General features: G+C 38.6%; 1 protein-coding gene across 1 annotated transcript in view; it reads left to right on the top strand.

The window, feature by feature from the left end:
- Positions 1 to 23,048, top strand: part of LOC126416624 (elongation factor Tu, mitochondrial) — a 59,876-nt gene extending 36,828 nt beyond the window's left edge. The window contains exons 5-11 of the mRNA XM_050084386.1: positions 1,302 to 1,442; positions 2,986 to 3,130; positions 3,235 to 3,348; positions 3,436 to 3,540; positions 5,601 to 5,752; positions 9,746 to 9,891; positions 21,994 to 23,048. Of these exons, the coding sequence (XP_049940343.1) occupies positions 1,302 to 1,442; positions 2,986 to 3,130; positions 3,235 to 3,348; positions 3,436 to 3,540; positions 5,601 to 5,752; positions 9,746 to 9,891; positions 21,994 to 22,180 (990 nt within the window). The 3' untranslated portion in view covers positions 22,181 to 23,048. The remainder of the gene's footprint in view (positions 1 to 1,301; positions 1,443 to 2,985; positions 3,131 to 3,234; positions 3,349 to 3,435; positions 3,541 to 5,600; positions 5,753 to 9,745; positions 9,892 to 21,993) is intronic.
- Positions 23,049 to 27,567: the final 4,519 nt, after the last annotated feature.

Here is a 27,567-nt window from a genome sequence, read left to right as displayed (position 1 = left end):
TAAAATACAGGGAGCGAAAGGCTATTTACAATTTGTACAGAAACCAGATGGCAGTTATAAGAATCGAGGGGCATGAAAGGGAAGCAGTGGTTGGGAAAGGAGTGAGACAGGGTTGTAGTCTCTCCCCGATGTTATTCAATCTGTATATTGAGCAAGCAGTAAAGGAAACAAAAGAAAAATTCGGAGTAGGTATTAAAATTCATGGAGAAGAAGTAAAAACTTTGAGGTTCGCCGATGACATTGTAATTCTGTCAGAGACAGCAAAGGACTTGGAAGAGCGGTTGAACGGAATGGACAGTGTCTTGAAAGGAGGATATAAGATGAACATCAACAAAAGCAAAACGAGGATAATGGAATGTAGTCAAATTAAATCGGGTGATGCTGAGGGGATTAAATTAGGAAATGACACTTGAAGTAGTGAAGGAGTTTTGCTATTTAGGGAGTAAAATAACTGATGATGGTCGAAGTAGAGAGGATATAAAATGTAGACTGGCAATGGCAAGGAAATCGTTTCTGATGAAGAGAAATTTGTTAACATCGAGTATAGATTTAAGTGTCAGGAAGGCGTTTCTGAAAGTATTTGTATGGAGTGTAGCCATGTATGGAAGTGAAACATGGACGATAAATAGTTTAGACAAGAAGAGAGTAGAAGCTTTCGAAATGTGGTGCTACAGAAGAAAGCTGAAGATGAGGTGGGTAGATCATGTAACTAATGAGGAGGTATTGAATAGGATTGGGGAGAAGAGAAGTTTGTGGCACAACTTGACTAGAAGAAGGGATCGGTTGGTAGGACATGTTTTGAGGCATCAAGGGATCACAAATTTATCATTGGAGGGCAGCGTGGAGGGTAAAAATCGTAGAGGGAGACCAAGAGATGAATACACTAAGCAGATTCAGAAGGATGTAGGTTGCAGTAGATACTGGGAGATGAAGAAGCTTGCACAGGATAGAGTAGCATGGAGAGCTGCATCAAACCAGTCTCAGGACTGAAGACCACAACAACAACAACAACAGCAACAACACATTACCCAAACAGTGAATAAGTTCAGAGGACACTGGAAAAACAAACCCACTGTTACAGATAACTTGCTGATTGCGGAAGTTTAAATAGGACTGTTTATAGTTGAAAAGTGATTCCAATTAAAAAAAGTTGCAAAATATTTTGTTGCCTTTGAGAGAAATATCTCTGGTACACATTTCATATTTTGCATTTCAGGCCAATTCACAGAGAAACCATCAAATTTTGTTTAATTAGTGTTTTACACTCTTTCATACTGAAATTTCTTCTTACAATATTACAGAACATGATCACAGGTACAGCACAGATGGATGGAGCAATACTGGTAGTTGCTGCAACTGATGGAGCCATGCCACAGACAAGGGAGCACCTTCTTTTAGCAAAGCAGATTGGTGTAAATCACATAGTGGTCTTTATAAATAAGGTCAGTTCTACACAAATATGCCTGAAACATCATTGAGAGAAGAAAACTTTCCTTTCAGGTGCTTGTATAATTTCGGTCTTAAATAAATAAAATCATAAAAGTGTGGATGTTTTACAACATTAATTTATGTAGTCAGTCAGTTTTTGTCTTGTAAAGCCACAGTCAGGTTACAACTGTAGCAACAAGTAACTTTTTGAGAACATTTCTCGTGGCAAACAGCATTTTTCTTAGTACTTTAAAATGAACATAAACAGTTTCGACCACAAGAAATCTTTATTTTTGTTTTACTGGTTTTGGTCAGCTACTGACCATCTTCAGACCTTATACCATGATGAGAGGTGATGACAGAGAACGGCACAGGCGTTAGGAACTCCATGAACGTCAGCAGTAGACACTCGTAGAGTTCATAGTGCCTGCTCCATTCTCTGCCACTGCCTACCATCAGGATATGAGGTCTGAAGATGGTCAGTAACTGATTGAAACAGTAACCGCAAAAATAAAGGTTTCTTGCAATCAAGACTGTTTTATGTTACTTTTAAACTGCAGTAATAGTTTGATAGTGAGCTTGCAAGCCCATAATCGCATTATTATTATTATTATTATTATTATTATTATTATGGTGATAGTTTGAAAAAAGTATTTTGTTTTGGAATTCTTGTTTATGTATTATTATATGGGATGTTCAAAAAGTCTCTCCGCAGTGCCGTATGATTAGATTAATTGAATTGTGTATTGAACAACAGGGGGGATACTTTCAACATTTAATGTGAAAATTTGTAAGTAAAAATGAATATTCAATAAATTAATAACTTTTATTTCACTGAGTTTCATTTCAGTATATTCACTGCGGCTTACGGCAGGCATGGCTAACAATCGTACGGCACGGCAGAGAGGCTTTCTGAACACCCCGTAGTAACATAGAAAAACAGTTTTTGCAATTGGATATACACTGTACATCTTGTGGAATGTTTCAATTTCAGGAAGTAGTAGCCTGGAGAAATTCAAATTAAAAATTTCATGTAAAGATTTGTTCAATTTTCAGCAAATTTTTCCCAGCTTGCAACTGAGACTGTTAATATAACTATTTATAAATGCCTTTATGTATTGAATATAATAGAGGGAAACTCTTTGCCTTTACAAATGTCTGCTTGTGTCTGTGTATGTGCGGGTGGATGTGTGTGTGTGTGTGTGTGTGTGTGTGTGTGTGTGTGTGTGCGTGTGCGCGCGCGCGCGCTCGCGCATGTGTATACCTGTCCTTTTTTTCCCCCCTAAGGTAAGTCTTTCCGCTCCCGGGATTGGAATCACTCCTTACCCTCTCCCTTAAAACCCACATCCTTTCGTCTTTCCCTCTCCTTCCCTCCCTCTTTCCTGATGAAGCAACTGTTAGTTGCGAAAGCTTGAATTTTGTGTGTATGTTTGTGTGTCTATCGACCTGCCAGCGCTTTTGTTTGGTAAGTCTCATCATCTTTGTTTCTAGATATGCCTTTATGTTTTGATACACATGTATGGCGTTTTGGAAAAATAAGCTTTTAAAATATTTTAGGTTGATGCTGCAGACAAGGAGATGGTAGAATTAGTTGAAATGGAAATGAGAGAGCTCTTGACTGAAATGGGATATGATGGTGATAACATACCAGTGATAAAGGGTTCTGCCCTCTGTGCACTTGAGGGCAGAAATCCTGAAATGGGTAGGTAAATGCTAATTGTTATAGGAAGCTTTTTGTATGAAACTCTCCATGCTTCAGTTTGTTGTTAAATCATAAGAACTGAATATTGAATTGTAATTCAATAGGTGCCGAGCCAATTTTGCAGCTTCTGGATGAAATTGATAAGCACATACCTACACCCATAAGAGAACTGGATAAACCATTCATGCTTCCAGTGGAGAATGTTTACTCTATACCTGGTACAGAATTTGTTTAGTTTCATACAGTTTGCTTTAATTATTCAAATTGCACTTTTTACTTACTGAATTCTCATTTTCTTTTCTAAGGCCGTGGCACTGTAGTCACAGGACGGTTAGAAAGAGGAACTCTCAAGAAAGGCGCTGATGTAGAATTCATAGGCCACAACAAAAGTGTCAAAACTACTGTTACTGGTATGTAACTGAACAAAAACATATTACACCATTAGATTTCTAATGTTAGTAGTGCTGCATTTGTGCTGGATTGAAGCCTATGCAAGGTGACAGTGAAAATTCATAATTATCTTTTGGGCTGTTGCAATTGGAAATATTTGCAGTATGTAATCACAAGTCCTTGTGTGTGTGTGTGTGTGTGTGTGTGTGTGTGTGTGTGTGTGTGTGTGTAAGCTCTTTACCATTTCAGCATTTCAGTTGCACTCGTATTTCATTGTTTTATTGGGCACCAAAGACCCAGAGAATTTATGTTGTCATAATCGATATTAAATAATAGTCATGTTGTTTCATTGTCGTACACCTGTGATTGGGTGACTCAAGATTAAGCTTTTGCGTGTACGCGAATCACTTTAAGGTAGCTTGCCTCTGAAAGCCTGTAAAAGTACTAACAATTTTTACAAAGTTTACACAGCTCTAACAGAAGAATATAAATCCTTAGGAGGATGCAAATTATAGTACAACATGAGTGTTTCTTGCTGAACATTTTGGCACACAGTTAATCACATTAGTTCACATATCAAATTCACTTTCTGTAAAGAACAGTGAATTCATTTTTCATTTGGTGGTCCCTACTTGAAATCCATGCACTGAATATATATCTCATTTAAATGAATAAACTTTTAAGTACACATTAACTACTTGATTGTCTAAAAAGTAGACTACAATCACGCCATTTCGGTCACAAGTTTCTATTCTAGAAGTATTTACATCTGATAATCAAAATTAATGTTAGTTTTTTTAATTAATCAGTATGTATTTTTCTTCCTGTTGATAGTACATTAATGTCTGAAGTCTGCTTTCATCCAAAAAGTATCCTAAAACATCCCAAAAAGTTTCAGAACTCTAACTCAAAGAAATTTTTTATGCATAAAATAAACAAGAATTACATTTTTTTATTTAATTCTTGGGAAATTCAATTCAGAGTTATACTCTTGCAACTACGTACGTTTCACATTCATTGCACACCACAGTGTTTTCATAGACAGATATCACTTGTCTAAAGCTGTCAAAAAGTAACTGTGTATATTTCATAAGTCTTGGAGGTGATGGCAAATATGTGATAGCACAAAATGTTTGAGCTGCTCTTTCATCCTTCCCAGTGTACTTCATTCCATATTCTAGTCTAATGTTTGTATTATTAATTCTTCCTTTGCGCAACCCAGAATAATACCCAGTTTTAGTTACACCACAGAAATTGCAAAACATATGAAGTTTACTGGCCACATCTTTCGTGGCTCATGATCTTGTAAATTTTAATGGCACCTTTTCCACAGAGTGCACACACAGTAACATCTTTTGGTAGCCTATACAAAGCATTGAGTTAAGCAATCATGGTACCACATTCTGTTGCATTATTTGATCATTTCTCTTGGCTTATCTCTAAATATTTCAGCTTCTGTCTTGAGGCACTCGATGGTGTCACTTCACGTCCATTCAGTTTGTAGATGTACCTACACAATCTCTACTTCCTGGTAAAATAAACTAATTCCCATAAAGTGTAAGTTTTCCATTACCGAAAATAATTTTTTGAAGCCCTAATAACTTTCAAGGATGACAGTGTGTAGCAAGAAATTTGAGGATGATAAAATATAGCAACAAGTACAGGAAAGCTTATAACCAGAAAATGCTGAAGAACCAAAGATATATAAGGGAAGAAATAAGGTCATCACAAGTTGGATCTTCTAACAGGACTGCCAATTCTAAATACAGTAACAACTATACCTAATCTAATAACAAAAATGACAACATGTGACATGTGAAAGCAATGGAAACATGGATGTGGCAGCACATGAAGAGATCTTTAAGTTGTTTTTCAAACTACTTTACAATGCCCAAAACAATTGTTTTAACTACCATTTTGTTAAAAAAACTGTAAACATCAATTTAAGGTGAAAGACAAATGAAATTGGTTTTTAAAGTGGATTGCCATTTTCTTACTACCAATCAATTCCTCATTCTCATACATTTATAAAATTTGATCATTCGTATTTTACTTTTAGTCAGTACTTGTTTGTTTGCAGGCATTGAAATGTTTCATCAAATACTGGAAGAAGCTCAAGCTGGAGACAATCTTGGTGCATTGGTAAGAGGTGTGAAGAGGGATGAACTTCGCCGTGGGATGATAATGTGTAAACCTGGTACTATGAAAGCTGAGGATCATGTGGAAGCTCAGGTACAGTAACTGATGTCAGAAAAATGCAATGATAATTTCAAGATAATAGTCATCATCAGTGTCATGCTTATCAGTACAGCTAGACCCCATACACACAGATCCATTATCTGCATTTTTTAATTTTAATTTTAATTTTGATTTTGATTTTTATTTTTCATCTATGCGAATTTAGTTTTAAGTCCAGTGCTGCCATTTGTCAACAGTACACAAAAGCTGTAAGTAAGCAGTAATGTGTTAGTGCAATTTGTGTTTGTCAATATGTAAATACTCAGCTCAGGTTAATATGGTTGTGAAGTTTCACATGACAGGGTTTGTATTTAAAGTATCAGGTGAAAGGAAGGAAGGTGTCCCTGTCAAGGGAAAGAAGCATATACAAAGTCTTACTCATTAGAAATAAAGTCAAAAGTTCTGGATTGCTGTGAGAAAGGAGAGCATATTATTGACATTAAGCTTGCTTTTGGACTAAGTGAATCTACAGTGAGAAATATTCATTACTATGCAGAATGTGTTTAAATAGTGATCAATCTTCAACTAACATAAGTGCATCTCGAGTGCCCAAATCTCACCCAGAAGTGATAGAAAGACTAGGAAAAATGCTAAGCCATTTATTTGAGCATCACGTCCAACAGCACATGCCTCTCCTTGGAACTGCTGCTCAAATTACAGCCAAGGGCCTGTGTGTGGATTTAACGCAAGAAGAGGAAGATCCAGCACCTGTCGTGGCCAGCTCATGTTGATTTGATTGTTTCCAGCAGTGTTTGGCTTTCACAGCATTAAAATAATAGGACAGGCCACTATAGTGATGAAGTTGGTGCTAAGGATTTTAAAGAGGCTAAACTGTGAGGCATGGTTTAAACCTTGATGAAATGGGTGTATTTGGGAAGTAATGCCTAGCTGCACATTCGTTTCTATTGAAGAAAAACATCACTTGGATTTAAGGCTGCCAAGGACTGATGCAACCTTGTTTTTGGAGGAACTGTTGAAGGGATTACAAAGTCAAGCCCTTCATGGTCTTCTACTGTCAGAATCCTAAGATTGTGGTGGGCAAGCTGGGATGGAGTAAAATAGTTTGAATGATTTCTGCTATTTTCGGTGGCTGTTTTGTTAATAAACTGAACAGAGAATTGAGAAAGAAAAAATCTTCTTCAAAATTCTTCTCATTTTTGATAATGTTCTCAGTCACTCACTTTCCATTATTGGTAGAATTCAAAACACTGAAGTCCATTTCTGCCACAAACACTACATATGTACTGCAACCCATGGATCAGGGATTTATTTCTGCATTAAAGACATACTATCTGAATAAAACTTTCTCCAGTCTTGTAGAAGGATGTGATCTTAATGTTAAACTTACTGTTGAGATTTTCTGGTGATAGTTTAATATTAAGATGGCAACTGATGCCATTATAAACATCTGAACTAATACCACTCGAAAACTTGTGAATGTGAAGGAAACTATGGCCTGATGCTGTATCAGACCTAGAAGATGAAGTGATCCCACTATTTCAATGAGAGAAATTGCAGACACGGGACAGCAGATTGGATCACTGATGACGACAAAGAGAATGTCTGTGACCTCAGCTTAAATGCTCATTCCGAGGATCAGAGCAACTAAGATAGCCATGTAAGGAAATCCATTATGGAGAATGAATTGTCCACAGCACTATCAGATTCTTTGAATGTAGATGATCCAGAGGCTATTTAGGTTGCAGATGGACTTAAAGGAAATGAATTACTGTGTGTTTGTGTCATATTTTTAAGTGTGTTAACTTTTAATTAAAATGGGTTGCAGAAAGTTGTAATGGTTATTGTGAGTAAATGCGAATCAAACCCCTTAATATACGTGTATAATTACTCTAGATTCACGTGAACTCTGTATGTGTGGTGATTCTGCGAAACATAGCTGGTGCATATAACAAGGTTTACCTGTACCACCAAATAAAGTGGTGCATTGTTAAAGCTCCATACTTGTAATTTGAGGCTCAAAATCTCAATCTGGATCCCATATTTTATTCTTTTTTTTCTTTTTTTTTTTTTTTTTTTTTTTTTTTTTTTTTTTTTTTTTTTTTTTTTTTTTTCTGTAAGTCTGTTGAGCAGCTGTTCAGATGATTTATTTTGTATAGGGCAAAGCTAGTTGCTTTCCACATCATGGCCTGTTGAAGCTTTCTAAGTATTTGGATTATATGTATGGATTCCTCATAACTTCACATACAATTTTCCTACTTGAAAGTTTCTGTAAACAGTTAAAAGTATTGTATTTCTACTGTTAGCCCCCCCCCTCCTGTCTCTCTCTCTCTCTCTCTCTCTCTCTCTCTCTCTCTCTCTCTCTCTCTGTGTGTGTGTGTGTGTGTGTGTGTGTGTGTGTGTGTGTGTGTGTGTGTGTGTGTGAGGGAGGGAAATGTTTCTTACAATTAGTACAACTTACTAATTTGTTCTTGGTATCCACATGAAAGCTGGAGGAGACACAAAAGAAGTTACTGAATTAAAAGAAGTTTCAAAAGACTTCGTATGGCACAGTTTGCAAGGGAAAGAAGAGTATAACAGCTAACATTGTTTTGTTAATTTCAAAGATAGTGTTTGCTTATTGCTATAGCAATTAAATACTGCATAGATAAAACATAATAAGCTGTTCTCAAGATGTGTGGTCAAGTTTCCAAAGACTTTGTATTACTGAAAAGGTCCCCAATAATTACCAGAGACCAACACTCTGTAGCAGGGCCTTTGCTGAAGTCACAAAAATTCTGGAAGGAAATAAGTTACATTACTTGTAGAACTTCTAACTTGTGACCATTTTCTGAAAGCAAAATCTGTAACCTTCAACAGTTCTAATGTATACAAGGTGTGATTCAGAAGTTTCAAGACTGATTCATTTCTGTGTAGGGGAGTGCATGTGGACCGGTTGGATGCCAGGTGGGGGAAGTAGTAGGGGGTCTCAGGGAATGAACTGATGCTGCGGCAGTTGCTTCGGGAACCCTGGAGATTGCGCATCACTTGCAGCATGAGTGCGTGTCATTGACCTCGGTCAAAAAGTGGGAGAGGCGGAAATGGAGCAGCATTATGCGATTAAGTTTCGTGTGCGACTGAACAAAACCGCCACAGAGACTCTCAGTATGATTAAAGAGACCTATAAAGAAGAAGCCATGTCCCGTGCAATGGTTTTCATGTCGCACAAACGTTTCAGAGGTGGCTGCGGGAATGTTGAAAACGATGACCACTCTGGGAGACCATCGTCAAGCCGAACAGATCAAAATGTGGAGAGAGTGCAAGAACTTTCAAACAATGAGCGTTGTCTTAGTGTGAGTGCTCTGCCCGCTTGAGGGATCAAGTTCGCTGCATCCGCCAGGTGAAGGGCGATTGGATTCTCCATCACGACAACGCGCCCGCTCACACGTTGTGCGCCGCTGCTGAAGTTTTGGTCAAGTTCAACGTTACAACACTGCTGCCGCCACCCTACAACCTCGACTTGGCTCCAAGTGACTTTTTCCTCTTCCCCGAATCAAGACAGTCCTAAAAGAGAAGTGATTAAACGCCATCGACGCCATCCAGCAGGCTTTGACCAGAGCCCTAGGCAGCATGACATCCGAGGCCTTCCAGAAGGGCTACGAACAGTGGAAGACGTGCTGGCAGCGCTATGTTGATGCTGAAGGATTATATTTTGAAGAATTTTAGTCTGCTGTACTTAAATGTCCAATAAATTTCTTGTTCTGAGTTAAGTCTTGAAACTTTTGAATCACATCCTGTATAACTTTCCAAAAGTAAAAAGATCTCATGACAGAAGTTCTTCAAAGGAGTTAGCTTTTATTTGCATCAGCTTTTTATGACAGCTCATTTCTGCAGGAGATTGTGAAATGTATGATTGGATTGTAACCACTTTTTATGTTTGATGCTTGGCCAGTTGTTCATCAGTTATCTATCAAATACCTACATTTAGTATGGATATTTGTTTCTTTCTAATATAGTCCACTTGGTAATCGAATGAACTTTGATGTCCAGGTTTACATTCTGAGTAAAGAGGAAGGAGGAAGACATAAGCCATTTATGTCATATATTCAACTGCAGATGTTCTCAAAAACATGGGACATTGCATCACAAATTGTAATACCCGAAAAGGAAATGGTAATGCCAGGAGAGGACGCAAAGTAAGTAATAAGTGAGAATGTCTGTTCAGTGTTTTCTACTTTAGTCTTGTGATGGTAATGGTGCACATATTCTGACAGTGATGAGAAAAATGTCTTTCTACAGCATTGTATAAAGTCATCGTTTTTATCCATAGAGGTCTGATAGCCTGTGAGAATTTAAGGAATGATGAAAAGTAAGCAATTAATCACGAACGATTTTGTTTATTCACATGTTATGACAGCACGTAGCAAATTTGTAGTCTAATTTCTCAGGCTGTTACCAGACAGATTCGGTCACATACACTCATGAAGGAACTGCATGGGTTCCATAGATGAGTAATGTTTAGACCATATGTCAGAATTCTGCAGCTACAAGATTTACCAAGACTTTGTCAGTTCTTGATGGTTCTGGAGCATAGATGATCGAAGATAAAGGAAATGAAAGCATTAGAAGACAGCAAAACTTGGTTTTGATGATCAGCTGGATTGGTTGGATAAGGAATGAAGACAATGAGAAAAAAACATAATAAAGAATATAATTAAAGAAATGAAATGTTTGTGCACATATTTGAGTGTTGCTGTTGAAAACTGTAAATGAGGGAATGATGGAAGGAAAGAATTGTGGGAATAAATTTAGAAATGAGTACATAAGGCTTGTAATTCATCATGAAGGATGCAGCAGTTATGCTGAAATGTAGAGAATATCTAGCAGGTGGGAGGTCTTGAATGCATTGTTGCGTATAGACGTCTTATAAAGAGAACACTGTTTTACTGTCTAATTAAAGTTAAATTTACTGTTACTTTGTAATGTAAATATTGTTTACATACAAATTTGCATATTAGCAGAATTTTGTTTCAGTTATATGGGGAAAGGTGGAACAGTTTTTTATTTCAGATGTGATGTAGTAATGAAAGTAGTATGGAGGTAGACTTAGAGGAATTGAAGGGATGGTAATTGACTCTTTTAAAGTTCTTTACTATTGAATAGTTTTTGCAAGATGTTCAGTGACATGGAAACTGTGCAGTCATTGAACGGAGGCAGTAGGTTCACACAATCTCAAACAATTGTTGACCCAACACCATTGTATTATGTCTCAGTAATAGTAACTCAGCTGTTTAAGCTGGTTCTTCTAAGCTGCGTGGGTTGAGCACCTAATTACATCTTAGTGAGGACTGAGGGAAACAACTAGATAGAACCCAATATACAGTCTGGACATTCAGACCATGTATCCTTTAGAACTGCAGTGGATTGAGAGGCTGCAGTGACTGCTATGGAGGGATGGAAGAGACTTTTCTTCTAGTGGTCGGGATACTGATGGTATCCCATCTGGGCATTGAGGATTTGAAGGTTGTCAAGGGCTACAGGAGGCCAATATGAGAAGAAGGTGATGGCAGCAAGGCAGATGGTGTGCATGTAAATGCTTTATTAACCCAGTAAGTTAGAGCAGTTAAAAGTGCTTGACATCCATGTTCCATAGTTTTGATTGGTGATCAGGCATCGATCACACAGCACAAGGGAAGCGATGCTGCATGGCAGTTTGTTGTCTGGGGGCAGTATGATGACCCGGTGATGTTGATGCATCAGGAGCTGAGTTGGCTGCTGGTAACTAAGGGCATCCTCCCTGAGGAGGACTGGCGGTGCCTAGCGAAGCCCATAGTGCCATGCGGTGTAGAGACAGAGTGGTACAGCGCCTGAACTCAGGACCTCAGCATACATATGGTGGGCAGATAACAGCTGTCCAGAGGATGCTGGAGCAGTCCAGCAGTACAGTGGCTGTTGGTTAGCCACCAGCTTTAACTTCAGCCTGGTCGCTCCAGTGGTGACTATCATTAACTCTCCGGTGACTGTTTGGCTGTCTGGGGGGGGGGGGGGGGTGAAGGAATGCAACACCAGTTGGTACATAGCCGTGTCAGTGTCTTGTTATGAGAGACTCGTCACACATTGACATAATGTGTGGCGCATTCTTTGTGTTGATTGTGTCATCAGCTGTGCACCTTTGGGACTGTAATTGGAACACCAAGTCCCAAATTTCGTTGATGTTGCAGTGTGCCACAACACATCTTTCCTCTTCAGAGAAATCGATCCTCAAATTTAGTTTGGCTTCACTGGCTCATTCTGAAAACCATGCACAATTCCTGTAAGGTGACACTAGGATAGTTAATGTATGCTACTACACATTACGTCCAATGCTTATTTTTGACCACACCATTTATGCTTTGGTTTACTTTTCAAAGTCTGCTCACTGCTTTATGCAATGTTTCCTTTGCTGTCCCACTGCATCTCTAGGCGAAGCTAGTACGTAAAGCAGTTACAATCCTTGGCAATCACATGACCATTTGGCAAAGCGGTAAACAATATCATAAGGGCAGCAGTGGTGAGCTCTGGTAGGCATCATACAACATTATGAAGCTACGTACCCATCCTCGCCGTGTGCTACGGTTTTTGACTCTTATACTTCCTGCAAAAATGTATCACTTAAGCTAACCTAGTTATCACACAGCAAAATGATTGACTTGTTGCAAAATGTAACATCAGTACTTCCCTACCAGACAAAATTAAGCATGCCAAGTTTACACTACACACATTGCAGTACTATGCATTCCCCATAACTGAACGTCACACCAAGCATTTAGTTTAACGTACTTTAACTGTAGGAAAAGTCCCCTTTAAGCTCCTAGGCAGGCTTATTGCGTTAATGCAACACAATCTACAGTTCGAATCTCATCATTCTTAAATGCATCCATAGACCTACCCATAACGTATACACACACGTTCAGAAGAGCAGCTTAATCTAAACTAGTTACAAGAATTAAGCAAGCCATAACAAAGTCACTACAGTCACGTTACATTGCCCATAAGAACAGAGAACTATCAATTAAACCTTAAAATGTACCTCGCATCTCGAATGACTAATCCAATGCATCGCGTTGCAGAAGCTCTTTGATATCGTAGACTTACAGATCTACAGCCATTCACCCAGCTACCGCCTGTCTCTCTTAGAACACCTGTCATACTCCATAAAATTCCCTAGTACATGGTCTGTTCTCCTTATACTGTTTCTGACAGTTATCCTAGGCAGATTTTCTGTTATCATGGGCACTGTTTCTCGACAGACCTGGAGCGGTTCAAATGGTGAAGTCCGGGCCAGTGACTCGTTTCGGATCCGCATGGTGCCTTCAGTGTCTTTGCTGCTTTCGAGTCAGTGTCACGTGATACAAAGACAAAAAACCCAAACCATAAGGTAATGTTGTAATACTGATGTACATTGCACTTTCAGTGCTGTCCTACAGTTTGCAACTGCCTTACAAGAAAGTAGTATAAGTTGCAGGAGTGCAGAGCAGAAACAAAAAGGAAAAATGAAACTTTAGACACAACTCGGGCACTCTGTGGACATCAAACCATATGCCTGCTAAAGACCATAGGAGAGCTCTTAAACTAAGAACTTACATGACAACATTAAGTTAGGTCTACAGCTGCTGGAATGGTTCTGCAGCTCACTGGGCACTGATCAGTTGCCAGCTTGACTCTGCCTCGTGGCTGCAATGATGCACATAAGCAGTGCCCCATTGACTATATGTTTGACTGTCTGAGGCTGAAGGAATGCAGCACTGGTTGGTGGGTTGCTACATTGATGATGGTTTGTTATGGGAGACTTGCCACACATTGACATATTGTTTGGCTTAATCCACGTGTTGACTGGGTCATAGCTGCCTGCCTTCAAGATGTTAATTGGAACACTTTGTACCAAATTTCCTTGTCATCATAGTGTGCTGCAACAGAATGATGGGCAGCTATATGGAGAACAAATACGGATGTGCTTCTCACCTGTTCATGTTACTTACAAACCATGTATCAGTCTGATAGCTATATCGCAGGTGACAGAAATACTGAGTTACTGTTGAATGACATTATTTATTGTAGGCTTGGCTCATGATCAGCATTTGAACTGGTTGCGTTGATCCAATTCTTTGAGATTTAGGACCCCCTCAGACCAGCACAAAGACAGCTGTGAGTGTAGCTCTGTCAATGTTTTAACAGTCTCTTTCCATACTCTTTCTGGCTCTAGCAAGGTAGTGTACCATAGATAGGGTTGCCAGAGGCCCTGCAAATTTCTGGGAAATTAGTATTCCAAGCTGGGAAAAAAATACTGGAGTAATGGACTGAGAGAATTGGAAAAATGACTTACGGCCATGGGGCCTGCCAAACTATTATTTGGTTAAATAGAAATTGAGACCAATGGAAATCTGGTGGCTTCTGTTTTAAGGGAAATAAATTGTAGTACTGTAAATACCAAAAATAGGTTAGTGTAGTTGAAAGAGAAGTTAAAATAAGATTGAATAGAGTGGAGTTATCAGAAGCGCAGTAAACATTCATTCCAGATGTAATTAAAATTGTGGCGTGTTCTACAGCAGAGGAATAAGGTAATTGATGTTAATCACACTAAAACATAATGATAAATTTTTATGCAAGAGCTGGACAAAAGGTAATGGAAGCTTTTTCAGTGGAAAACTTGAGATATAATACCAGAAATGTCACATGACATGTCAGAAGAATCTTATGAGAGAGAAAAAAAAAAAAAAAAAAAAAAAAAAAAAAAAAAAAAAAAAAAAAAAAAAAAAGATTGGCCTTAACACATTTCTCCTTACAAAAACAAATAGGTGGATGAGGCAGGGAACAAATGGAAATGAAAATTAAGTTGACTGCATTTTATCGGTCAGTAAAAAACACTTAGGGTACCTAATTCATTTTTTAATTTAAAATGATCATAAACTTATAAGATACAAAGCTAGCAAGAAATAAACTTACTAGACAGGAACAGATGATGAGACTTTCTGTAAGAATAGGAGGGAATAAAAGATTAAATTCAGAAGTTCAGCATCGTAGGGAACACAGTTTATACACATGTAGATAAAAGGAGCAGTTATAAATAAAAAAGGTGCTTATGCAAACAGAAAAATCTGGAAGGAAGTAACAGACTAGAAAATCTCAAATTGAACAATGTAGGTATTAAAGAGGAAAGCTCCAAGCAAATAAAAAAAAAAGGAACAAAATTTCCAATAACTCAAATGATGCTGTAATTATTCTAGTTCACACTACAAAGGAGACAAACAATTTTAATGTAAGAGATACTGTATAATTTTATCACCATCTGCATACAAAAATGGGATTATCAGGTTGTAACAGGCAAAGGGGGCAAGCCAGCTTTAGAACAGTTACAGTGTCATGGAGTATTTGCAAATAACTACCATAGTTATGAGTATACATCACCATTTTGTCTGAGATTCATATATTTTGAAAAAGGCTTGCAACTCAATTCAGACTGTGCTAACAGGCCTTGAGAAACAAGACACTGACTGAGCACAGACCAGTATTTCAAAGACTTGTTTAAGAAAGTGAGAGAATAAAAACTGAAAATGGATTCAGACAAACACATTCCATACCACCAAATCCTTCTGAGCAGTCCTTGTGGATTTCAAATCCCTAAACTGGGAAAATTAAGAAGGAAAATGTGTTAATGGAACATATCTGAATCGTTTTCACCATGCAGATGTTGCTGTACTGTTTAATTTTATTTTAGGTAAATTTCATGAATGAATAGAAAAATTCAGTAAAAGAAAACTATGAAAGTAGGCCTGAAAATAAGTTACAGTTAGATAAAAATGTACTGTAAGGACTTTGAAAAGAAAATACAGTAGTACAGATTAACACTGTGAGATTACTAGGGGACACAGGAAAACCAATATACACTCAGGGACATTGAAAATAACACACCCAGAGGGAAGAAAGGTACAAACACGAAACTTTGCAAGTAAGTACTGTGAGATACAATTTGCAATTTATCCAAGTCTGGTGCCAGTGTGCATGCCCACAGATCCTGCAGTGATACTGCAATCGAGCAGGGGCACTATTTAAATGGCACATAGTGGACAAGTCATACATGTGACAATCGCACCCAACTTGAGGAGGATGTTAGTGGTGCACAATGCCAGGTAAACATGGTAGATTATATTTCTCACAGATAAGCCAATTTGAGAAGGGTCTAATCATTGGCCTGAAACAGCATCTACATCTACATCTACATTTATACTCCGCAAGCCACCCAACGGTGTGTGGCGGAGGGCACTTTACGTGCCACTGTCATTACCTCCCTTTCCTGTTCCAGTCGCGTATGGTTCGCAGGAAGAACGACTGTCTGAAAGCCTCCGTGCGCACTCTAATCTCTCTAATTTTACATTCGTAAACTCCTCGGGAGGTATAAGTAGGGGGAAGCAATATATTCGATACCTCATCCAGAAACACACCCTCTCGAAACCTGGCGAGCAAGCTACACCGCGATGCAGAGCGCCTCTCTTGCAGAGTCTGCCACTTAAGTTTGTTAAACATCTCCGAATGCTATCACGGTTACCAAATAACCCTGTGACGAAACGCGCCGCTCTTCTTTGGATCCTCTCTATCTCCTCCGTCAACCCGATCTGGTACGGATCCCACACTGATGAGCAATACTCCAGTATAGTCGAACGAGTGTTTTGTAAGCCACCTCCTTTGTTGATGGACTACATTTTCTAAGGACTCTCCCAATGGATCTCAACCTGGTACCCGCCTTACCAACAATTAATTTTATATGATCATTCCACTTCAAATCGTTCCGCACGCATACTCCCAGATATTTTACAGAAGTAACTGCTACCAGTGTTTGTTCCGCTATCATATAATCATATAATAAAGGATCCTTCTTTCTATGCATTCGCAATACATTACATTTGTCTATGTTAAGGGTCAGTTGCCACTCCCTGCACCAAGTGCCTATCTGCTGAAGATCTTCCTGCATTTCGCTATAATTTTCTAATGCTGCAACTTCTCTGTATACTACAGCATCATCCGCGAAAAGCCGCATGGAACTTCCGACATTATCTACTAGGTCATTTACATATATTGTGAAAAGCAATGGTCCCATAACACTCCCCTGTGGCACGCCAGAGGTTACTTTAACGTCTGTAGACATCTCTCCATTGATAACAACATGCTGTGTTCTGTTTGCTAAAAACTCTTCAATCCAGCCACACAGCTGGTCTGATATTCCGTAGGCTCTTACATTATCAGGCGACAGTGCGGAACTGTATCGAACGCCTTCCGGAAGTCAAGAAAAATAGCATCTACCTGGGAGCCTGTATCTAATATTTTCTGGGTCTCATGAACAAATAAAGCGAGTTGGGTCTCACACGGTCGCTGTTTCCGGAATGCGTGTTGATTCCTACATAGTAGATTCTGGGTTTCCAAAAACGACATGATACTCGAGCAAAAAACATGTTCTAAAATTCTACAACAGATTGACGTCAGAGATATAGGTCTATAGTTATGCGCATCTGCTCGACGACCCTTCTTGAAGACTGGGACTACCTGTGCTCTTTTCCTATCATTTGGAACCTTTCATTCCTCTATAGACTTGCGGTACACGGCTGTTAGAAGGGGGGCAAGTTCTTTCGCGTACTCCGTGTAGAATCGAATTGGTATCCCGTCAGGTCCAGTGGACTTTCCTCTGTTGAGTGATTCCATTTGCTTTTCTATTCCTTGGACACTTATTTCGATGTCAGCCATTTTTTCGTTTGCGGGAGGATTTAGAGAAGGAACTGCAGTGCGGTCTTCCTCTGTGAAACAGCTTTGGAAAAAGGTGTTTAGTATTTCAGCTTTACGCGTGTCATCCTCTGTTCCAATGCCATCATCATCCCGGAGTGTCTGGATATGCTGTTTCGAGCCACTTACTGATTTAACGTAAGACCAGAACTTCCGAACTTTGTTGTTGAACCATGGTGGGTTTTTCCCGTCCCTCACAGTTTTACTCGGCACGTACCTGTCTAAAATGCATTTTACGATTTCCTTGAACTTTTTCCATAAACACTCAACATTGTCAGTGTCGGAACAGAAATTTTCGTTTTGATCTGTTAGGTAGTCTGAAATCTGCCTTCTATTACTCTTGCTAAACAGATAAACCTTCCTCCCTTTTTTTATATTCCTATTAACTTCCATATTCAGGGATGCTGCAACGGCTTTATGATCACTGATTCCCTGTTCTGCACATACAGAGTCGAAAATTTTGGGTCTGTTTGTTATCAGTAGATCCAAGATGTTATCTCCACGAGTCGGTTCTCTGTTTAATTGCTCGAGGTAATTTTCGGATAGTGCACTCAGTATAATGTCACTCGATGCTCTGTCCCTAGCACCCGTCCTAAACATTTGAGTGTCCCAGTCTATGTCTGGTAAATTGAAATCTCCACCTAAGACTGTAACATGCTGAGAAAATTTATGTGAAATGTATTCCAAATTTTCTCTCATTTGTTCTGCCACTAATTCTGCTGAGTCGGGAGGTCGGTAAAAGGAGCCAATTAGTAACCTAGCTCGGTTGTTGAGTGTAACCTCCACACATAATAATTCACAGGAACTATCCACTTCTACTTCACTACAGGATAAACTACTACTAACAGCGATGAACACTCCACCACCGGTTGCATGCAATCTATCCTTTCTAAACACTGTCTGTACCTTTGTAAAAATTTCGGCAGAATTTATCTCTGGCTTCAGCCAGCTTTCTGTACCTATAACGATTTCAGCTTCGGTGCTTTCTATCAGCGCTTGAAGTTCCAGTACTTTACCAACGCAGCTTCGACAGTTTACAATTACAATACCGATTGCTGCTTGGCCCCCGCATGTCCTGACTTTGCCCCGCACCCGTTGAGGCTGTTGCCCTTTCTGTACTTGCCCAAGGCCATCTAACCTAAAAAACCGCCCAGCCCACGCCACACAACCCCTGCTACCCGTGTAGCCGCTTTTTGCGTGTAGTGGGCTCCTGACCTATCCAGCAGAACCCGAAACCCCACCACCCTATGGCGCAAGTCGAGGAATCTGCAGCCCACATGGTCGCAGAACCGTCTCAGCCTCTGATTCAGACCCTAAGCATGCTGCTTGACAAGTTATGTGGCTAACCAGGTCGATCATTCAGAGCGTTTCTTCAGACAAGTTGGTGATGGAAGGATTGTGCAGCAAGTGATCAGGAATCCTACGGACATGCTCCACAATACAGGCAGCTGTACGGGTGCCAGTTGTTCCACATACCACTTCCAGACACTTGCAGATGCAAATTGGCAATCCAGGTGCCCTTGTCGTATACTGCTGTTAACATTGAGACATCAACAACTGCCGTCTAGTAGTACCACAGCAGAATGACTTGGGCAGCCACAGATTGGTAATACGTGGTGTTAAGTGATTAATCCCGATTTGTTTTGGGATGGATAATGACTGCATATGGTTGTGAATGCAACCTAGTGAACAGTACAGTTCCACTCATGCTGTCGCGCATCACATGATCTACACAGCTTGAGTAATGGTCTGGAGGGCCACAGCCTACAGTAGCCGGTCCCGTCTAATTGGGGTATGTGGAACCTTAACAGGCCAGCATTATGGTGACGATATTCTTCAACCCGATGTGGGACCTTCCCACACAGTCTTTCAGCAGCACTTTTCCTGCAAGACAATGCTTGTCCTCATATAGTTAGAATTGCTGAAGACTTCCTATGCCATATTCCAACTCTTCCATGCTCCCTGGACATGTCCCCTATAGACCATGTGCGGGACCAGCTGAAATGCCAGATGAAGCATGTTGCGACATGTATTGCAACAAAAGATGGTGCAGCCAGTTATTCATGTTGTGCTGTATCTGTCTACTTGTATGTACTGTATGTTTTCATGTCTTGATTTTGGGACCAAGTCAATGTTTCATCTGTATCATTATATGTAATAAATTTAATTTTAATTTGATGCTCCCCTCTCTGTGTGCTGTTTTTGATGTTAAGTGTATAAAGAAACAAAGTGCATTGGAAGACCTAATTATGATTGTAATGAAAATTAAATGGAAGCAAGCATGACGTAGCCGTATAAATGTATGGTAGGCGTTGCAAACAAGTAATCTGCTGTGTTACCAGAGATAAGAAAAAACTATTGTCATTGTAATGGGTGGTGGGCAGAAGACAATAAATATTCAGTGTGCAGGAGCAACATGGATACATATTGTTAAAGACCATAATGCATGGTGAAGGCTAAAAGAGGTCTTCATCCAGCAGTGGATATCAAGTGAATTACAGGTAACTTTGTCTGTCAGAATTGTAGACAACCTTAAATTTTCCAGTAAATGGTTATTATAGTGCAGCGTACAGAGCCTCACAGAATGTACAGACCGTCAGTACTACCCCATGTGATAACCTTCTCTTCGACCTGTCCCGCTCTTGCAACTAGTTCCTGTTTTGAAACTGGTAGTGATTTGTTAGACATGTTTGCCTTGGTTCTCCAACATCAAAGGAAGGTGCTTAAGGTAACTGGTAAAGTACCTGCCTGTTACTTATTTTGAAAGTACAGTTGATTCCATTTATAGCAACATCGCTTTTAACCATGAGTTAACATAACAGTGAAATCCAAAAGTCCCGTCTAAATCCTTTGTAAATACTATGTTTGTCAGCTTGTGAAATAGAGGACTTCACCTAGATAGACAACAATTTTATCATGTATGCCTCATCGAGTGAAGAAGAAATTTTAGCCGTCATCAAAGTAAATGAATGATTGACGAACATGAAAATGCTCAACAGCAGTGTGTTGGCCATCACTTAACGAAAAGCTCTCAGTGCAGTGAAAACCTTAGAAAAAGTTCTTATTTTCAAATAAGATTTTAATACAAGTGACAATAATGAGATATTAAAATGAATGCATCATCAAATGCTAAATGCTTACACACATCTTAAATTGAATAACTATCTTATGATATGTTACTGTATTGCATTTTAAAGTTTAAGCCACTGGTTAAAAAACTAAACAACACTATCTTTGCTGTCAAACAATGGAAAAATGAAGAATGGAATGTAACAATACAAGAGGATAGTTGCTACTCTCTTTCAGCTCTCTGAGACTGCAGACGTGTGTGCAAGTTGCACGTGTGTGTGTGTGTGTGTGTGTGTGTGTGTGTGTGTGTGTGTGTGTGTGTGTGTGTGTGTGTGTGTGCGCGCGCGCGCGTGTGCGTGCGTGCGAGTGAGTGTGCGCGCGCGCTTTAATTGCTGAAAGCTATGATTGTGTGAATCTTTTTATTGTGCCTATCGCGACTCAGCACCTCCGCTATATGATGAGTAGCAACTTTCCTTCTCTCGTATTATTCGTAATATCTTTGCTGTGATTGTAGAAAACTAGAAAATTAAAGTCCAATACATATGGCATGTTTTTTCCAAAGTACAGAAGTGGAATAATAGTGTACTTGTTATTGTTGTATTGTGGTTGTATTAGATATTTTCATTGTGTTAGGTACAGTATATCACATTTGTACAACATTATAAAGTGAAACGTAGGAGAAAGCATAGACCTTCATGTTATTTTATACATAAATATTGGCTTCTCATTTTTATTAGTGTTAATTGATTTTTGTAATACAGTAATTGGAACAAAGTTGTCATGAATGAGTACTGTACTATACAGAACTTACAGTAAGTTTTGAAAGATGCTCAACATTGTATCTCATCCATTATCCAAGGCTGTATTCGACGATGTTGAACAATTTACATGGTGGCTACTGCTTTCTTCACTTATTGAAGGTTTTTACATTTTTTCTTCCGTCTCTCTCCACATATACTGTAAGTGTACTGTATTTCTGCTACTATTTGAAGTCAATGACAGTTTAAATTTGGAAATGATGAAATTCCTATTTTAAAAAAAATGGGGAAAAAAGAAACGGTTTGTGAGACTGTTGACTGTAACGACTGTAAACAGTTCATCTCTTTGATGTTGTTATCATCGGTTTCGACCGTATAACTATTCTTATCGTTAGTTATAATATTAATGTTTTGAGTCTCCTACCCTGCTGAAGGTCTTTGACACCATTTTGGTAGCTTGTGTTATTTACACTGCATGTTTCACGAGGCAACTTCTCACGTATCCGCAGGAGCGTGAAAAGGTAGGTGTGTGTGTGTGTGTGTGTGTGTGTGTGTGTGTGTGTGTGTGTGTGTGTGTGTGTGTGAGAGAGAGAGAGAGAGAGGTGTGGTGGACAGATTCAATTGACTATATTGCATTACATATATTATTGATCTCTTCTTCAGGTTGGAGCTGAAAATGTTCAGGCCAATGGCATTAGAACAAGGGCAGAGGTTCACACTCAGAGATGGAACTGCGACACTGGGAACAGGTGTTATCACAAAAGTACTGAGTCGGCTTTCAGAAAAAGAAAGGATGGCATTAACAGGAGGAAAGAAGGCACGTGATAAGCTTGCAGAAGAAAGCAAATAAATAACACAGACATTAATAAAATTAATGTAGATTAAAAATAGACTGATTCTGCTGAAACATACAGTCTCCAGTGGCCATTGTACATATGAATTACTACGTAATTCTCCAGTCACTGTAAAATGTTCCAGAAAGAATTGCAAAAGACAGTGAATGTTCTGAACAGTGCATATATTGTGAATTGTTTTGTGTTTTACCTGTTGCTTCTTTTGTGAATTGTTCACGAATCATAGTTGTGTACTGACAGTTTTTTACATGTAATGTTTGTTTAAAAGTGCATTAGCATCTCTGATTCTGAGCTACACATTAAGATGATATGAGCCTGGAAATTCGAAGTCTTGTGAAGAATGGTTTAGCTACCATTTCTTTCTTGTATTGTGTTAACCTATCACATCAGGAAAAATTTCAGTATTTTGTGTTTTCAATTAAAACAGATGATGTATTAGCTACACATTGATGACGACAAACTTTCATCTCTGAATAATGTGCATCATTGTGAAAATCTGTTTTTTTGATCAAGTAATGTGAACTTGTAATAATATTCTTATAATGAAATTTATTACTTTCTGTGGTAGTTATTGCACTTAAATTTAAGTTGTGTCACAGTAAATGGACCTTGTTTCACCTTTTCCAAGTCTATAAATGTTACAACTGGCATGTGTACTGTTTGACAGAGTATATAAAAATTTCCACTTTATTACTAATAAGCTGTTTTCTGAGCTATCTATCTCTGCCCTTTCCTATTTTGTCTGGGACTTTGATTATATTTAGTAATAGAATTATATTTGTCCTTGTGTGCTACTATGTGGCTTTTGAGACCTGAATGTTTAATTCTGCCTGTTAAAAAAAATAATTCTTCTGCAGATTGAAAGTTGTTGAGATTTTTTATGCCATTCTGTCTCTCTCTCTCTCTCTCTCTCTCTCTCTCTCTCTCTCTCTCTCTCTCTCTCACACACACACACACACACACACACACACACACACACACACACACACACACACAGTGCCCCTAATTGGTGTGCTGGTTAAACAATCTCACGATTGTTATTTAGAATAGAATATGTAGTGGTTCAAACAATAGAAACTCCTGGTTGGAATATCAATGACATTAGGAAAAGGACAGATTACTAATCATCATATAGATGTTCTGTTGAAATGCAACAGGCACAACAACAAAATGTTGCACTTTATAGCTTTTGCCAAAGCCTTTCAGCAAAGAAAACACACAAACAAGCACAACACTTCCACATATACCACTACTTCCAGCAGCTCCAACGGCTTATGTTACACAACACTATTTGTTTATGAAATTAAAATAGAAATGATCAAAATCATCAGAAAAATGTGTTTGTGCTATGGTACATCTGTATTTTTGGACATAGACATTGCCATGGCCAAAGTGCACGAGCTTTGAACAAATTCCCATCTAAACAGTTCCCCAGATTTAGCCTCGTTGACATTTACATTCTAAGAAATCAACTAGTGGCTTGGAGGGAAGGATTTATCATGTTTAAGAGGTCATCATTACTGTAATTAAGTGTGTGCATAGATTGAGCTTGATTGCTTTTCTAAATGTTTGGAGAAATTGAAATAGTGGACCAGATGCATTGAACTAAATGGATATTATTTTGAGAAATAGCTGTGGTGACTTTTCTATTAGAATTACTAATCTGCAATTGTACTGTTAAAAGGAAATGACTATTTGCATTGTAATGTGTTTGGTTAGGTCACAAAATAAAGAAGTCATCATAAAGAAATCATCATAAGAATAAACCTGGTGTAAACATTTCACTATGTATTCGTCTGCATCTTCTGGAACCTCATTGGATTTCCATTTCACTTGGGACTGCAGCCAAGCTGTCTCGAGTAGTCAAGTATGATAATAAGGGTACGTTTTGTGCTGTACATTATGTGCACATTGACTTAGCGATAATACAGGACAACAGATTTACTGGTGAATTTAACTTGGACAGCACTGGCCAGTCAGCTGGTACAGCTAGCATGCAGTGACGTGGCCTGTTGCAGTTCACACATAGAGAGAGACAAGCAGAGGAGCAATACAGCTTGAATGAAATCTCCCACAATACGTTCCTTTGACAACTAGACGAAAACCACAATACATTATCATTTTTAGCTAACGTACTATTGCAATTAAAAACAAGAATGATGAAAATTCCTGACTTAACCACAGGGTAATCTTTCTGCATAAGCTGTGTGTAATGTAAGAAAGTATTGAAGGGTTTCACGGTACAGTTAAATATTGAAGCCACCGAAGGTATTACTTAGTCAGTCGTCTGGTAATCTCTTAACTGCTTCCTTATTCGAATCCAAGAAATACATTTCAGTTCTGGAAGTGTCACCTGCTACTTTGATAATGAGCCTACCAACAACAGAATCCACAAAGCCAACCACGCGCAGCATTTTCTCTTCTTTTATGCCGAGCCGTTCTGTATCTCGTCAGCGTTCAGCAGTGATGTGTGAAAAAGCTGCATGCTTTAGTTCCAGTATGTCTGGCAGCTTAACAGTCTTGGTACTTCTCGGGCCAAATCCCGCAGTTTGGCTCCAGATCAGTTCTGTTGGGTTCATACTGTAATAGTACAGTAGCAAATGCAAAAATGCAGCATTTGTATGCTGTGAAAATGATTGTTGTTCATGTTTCTACGGTACTTATCTACCACTGTGGTATGAAACTGTGGACACAGTACAAATACAGAGGATTAGGTTTTTCATTTTTGCCTTAAAAAATTAAATTGTTTTCTTAATTTAAACAACTTTCATGAGCAGTCTTTCATAAGACATTGATAATTAAGAATTTGTCATGAAATGGAAACTGGAATTTTTGCATCCAGTATGTAATTAGAAATAAGATGATGTGCATTATTCATAAAAAAGATGAGTTTTATAATAATGAGATGTAGGTATTTCAAATTGAACGAGAAGAAACAATTATGTAAGAGAATTGAACCAACGCATGAATTACCGCATTTGGCTGACATTCCATTACGCTACCGAATGCGCTCCATGTTCACTGTACGTTTGTTAATCACCTGCATTACTTACAATCGTGGGATATCATCAAAGCTGATTATCTCTGTAAATTTATGAAAAACATTAAGAATGGCCTATTTCTCAGCACTTTTTAACTGTGTTCCACCTGTGTGTTTCACTACAGAACAGAAAGCAGCCTCAACCATTTTCATACTGTGCATTAACAGTGCGACAATCTGAACACAATGCTGCAGAGGTTGTGACTGTTCACAATTTTTGAAATAAAAACTACACAGCTAAAGTGCGACTAAGGAAAATGTTGATGGCTGTTAATACATTTGAATATCTTAGTTTCATTTAACATAACGTAGTAATAAGATATCTTATACATAAGTAGGACCTACTTTCAAGAGCAAAACGACACCAGTGTATGTGTGCTACGGCTTCAGACCAATCGTCATGGTTGTGTTTGTTTTCATCAGGTTTATGCTTATGGTGAACGGATTATAGTGTGGTTAGACCAGGTTATGAAGCTGAAAATGTTTACACAAGATTACCTATTACGAACTGCTGCATCAGAGTCCTCCTGAAACTGCAACAAAGACATGTGCCAATTTTCGATGCCCCTGGAACTGGTGATGTGCAATGCACCCGCAACAGCAGCCAACCCACTGTGTGTGCTGAACATCCAGTAACATGCAAGCTTTCCATAATAAAAAGGTTTTACTGTCAGTTCTTTGACAGTTTATCTTACAGGGCTTATTCAGATAAAAACTATCCAGCTGAATCTACTCGTGGCCCGCTTTCTCATCTCAGTTTTAAAGTTATAGATGTAGACATGGGGATACCTTTCCACTTTGGTTCTTACCTCTTTATTGTACATATTTTTTAGTTAATTTGTGAGCTGTGTCCCAACAAATGGTATTGTCATATGTACAAGACAGTGGTGATGAGAGAATTTACAGATATAAATGAACTGTGAAGTCTCACCAAGTTCATGACAGTGAAAGACAACTACAGGTATCTCCAGTTTCAAACCTCATTCCCACTTCTTTGAGAGGCAACAGAAGAATGATATTACCTGTCATCTGCAGCAGCATCTCTCTGCTTGCTGGAAAAGATACCTTGGTTTTCACTAGATATTATAGATCTGCATAAAAACTTATTCCTCTTTGGGATTTCAGTGTATAATATGTCCGAGGTATTTGCGTGCTTCCATTTTTGCATTATGAGCAGAAACGTCAGATTGTATCCAGTCACCTATAATATAATCATTGTAAGAAATTAACTGCTGAAGTCTGTCATGAATGAACAACAGATTTAGGCAGATTAAATAGAAAGTGTAATTTAAGCTTTGTAAAACATAATTGCAATCAGACCAATGCAGATGTTCGTATTTGCTTTGTTCAAACAGAGAATTGCACTCGTAACACAGTTCTGGAATTTCTCATGGTTTTGAAAATTGTCTAAGTGACAAAATGATACTGTCACACACTGGAAGACAACTCAGTGTTTTGGTCATACTCACCACATCCTCAACAATACTTAACATCTGCCAGCTCATCTTGCACATTCAACCCGGCCATTGCAGTGTAGGTTGTGCGTTGTGTCGGAAACACCTTTTGTAGTAACCAACACCCGCCAAACTATTTAACTTTTTTTTAATTTTTTTATTTATTTATTTATTTATTTATTTATTTTTTTGCCACAAATCAAAATTTTTATGTAAGAAGCAATTAGCACTCAATGCACTAACCATTTCAAGAAGCAACTAAGATTGATGTGTATCTGCTGCCATCTTTGTAAATCACTTTCAAATGCCTGGACAAGTGTGCTTCCTATTATATCACAACTTAGGGTTTCTAGCAGTGGTGCATGAATTTAACTGGTGCAGTACTCCTGAATCTTCCTTTGTCAAGGAACGTATGAAATAAAATATTTCTGCTTTTGCTTTGATTCCAGTAGCACCAATGAGTGTTTTTCGTGTCGTTAACATTTGTAACATATTATCAGTTTCTGGGTTTTGTTTGTTTGTCTTTATGTAGTATTATACATGGAAGTGCCAAAGAAACTGGTACAGCCACACATATTCAAATACAGAGATATGTAAACAGGCAGAATACAGTGCTGTGATTGGCAATGCCTATGTAAGAAAACAAGTGTCTGGCGCAGTTGTTAGATCAGTTACTGCTGTTACAATGGCAGGTTATCAAGATTTAAGTGAGTTTGAACATGGTGTTATAATCGGTGCACAAGTGATGGGACATCTCCGAGGTAGCGATGAAGTGGGTATTTTCCCGCACGACCATTTCACCATTGTATCATGAATCCAGTAAAACATCAAATCTCTGACATTGCTGCAGGCGGAAAAGATCGTGCAAGAATGAGACCCACGATGACTG

This window comes from Schistocerca serialis, chromosome 1 (assembly GCF_023864345.2).
Source record: "Schistocerca serialis cubense isolate TAMUIC-IGC-003099 chromosome 1, iqSchSeri2.2, whole genome shotgun sequence".
Classification (NCBI taxonomy): Eukaryota; Metazoa; Arthropoda; class Insecta; order Orthoptera; family Acrididae; genus Schistocerca; species Schistocerca serialis.
This window is presented reverse-complemented; position numbering and strand designations above follow the sequence as displayed.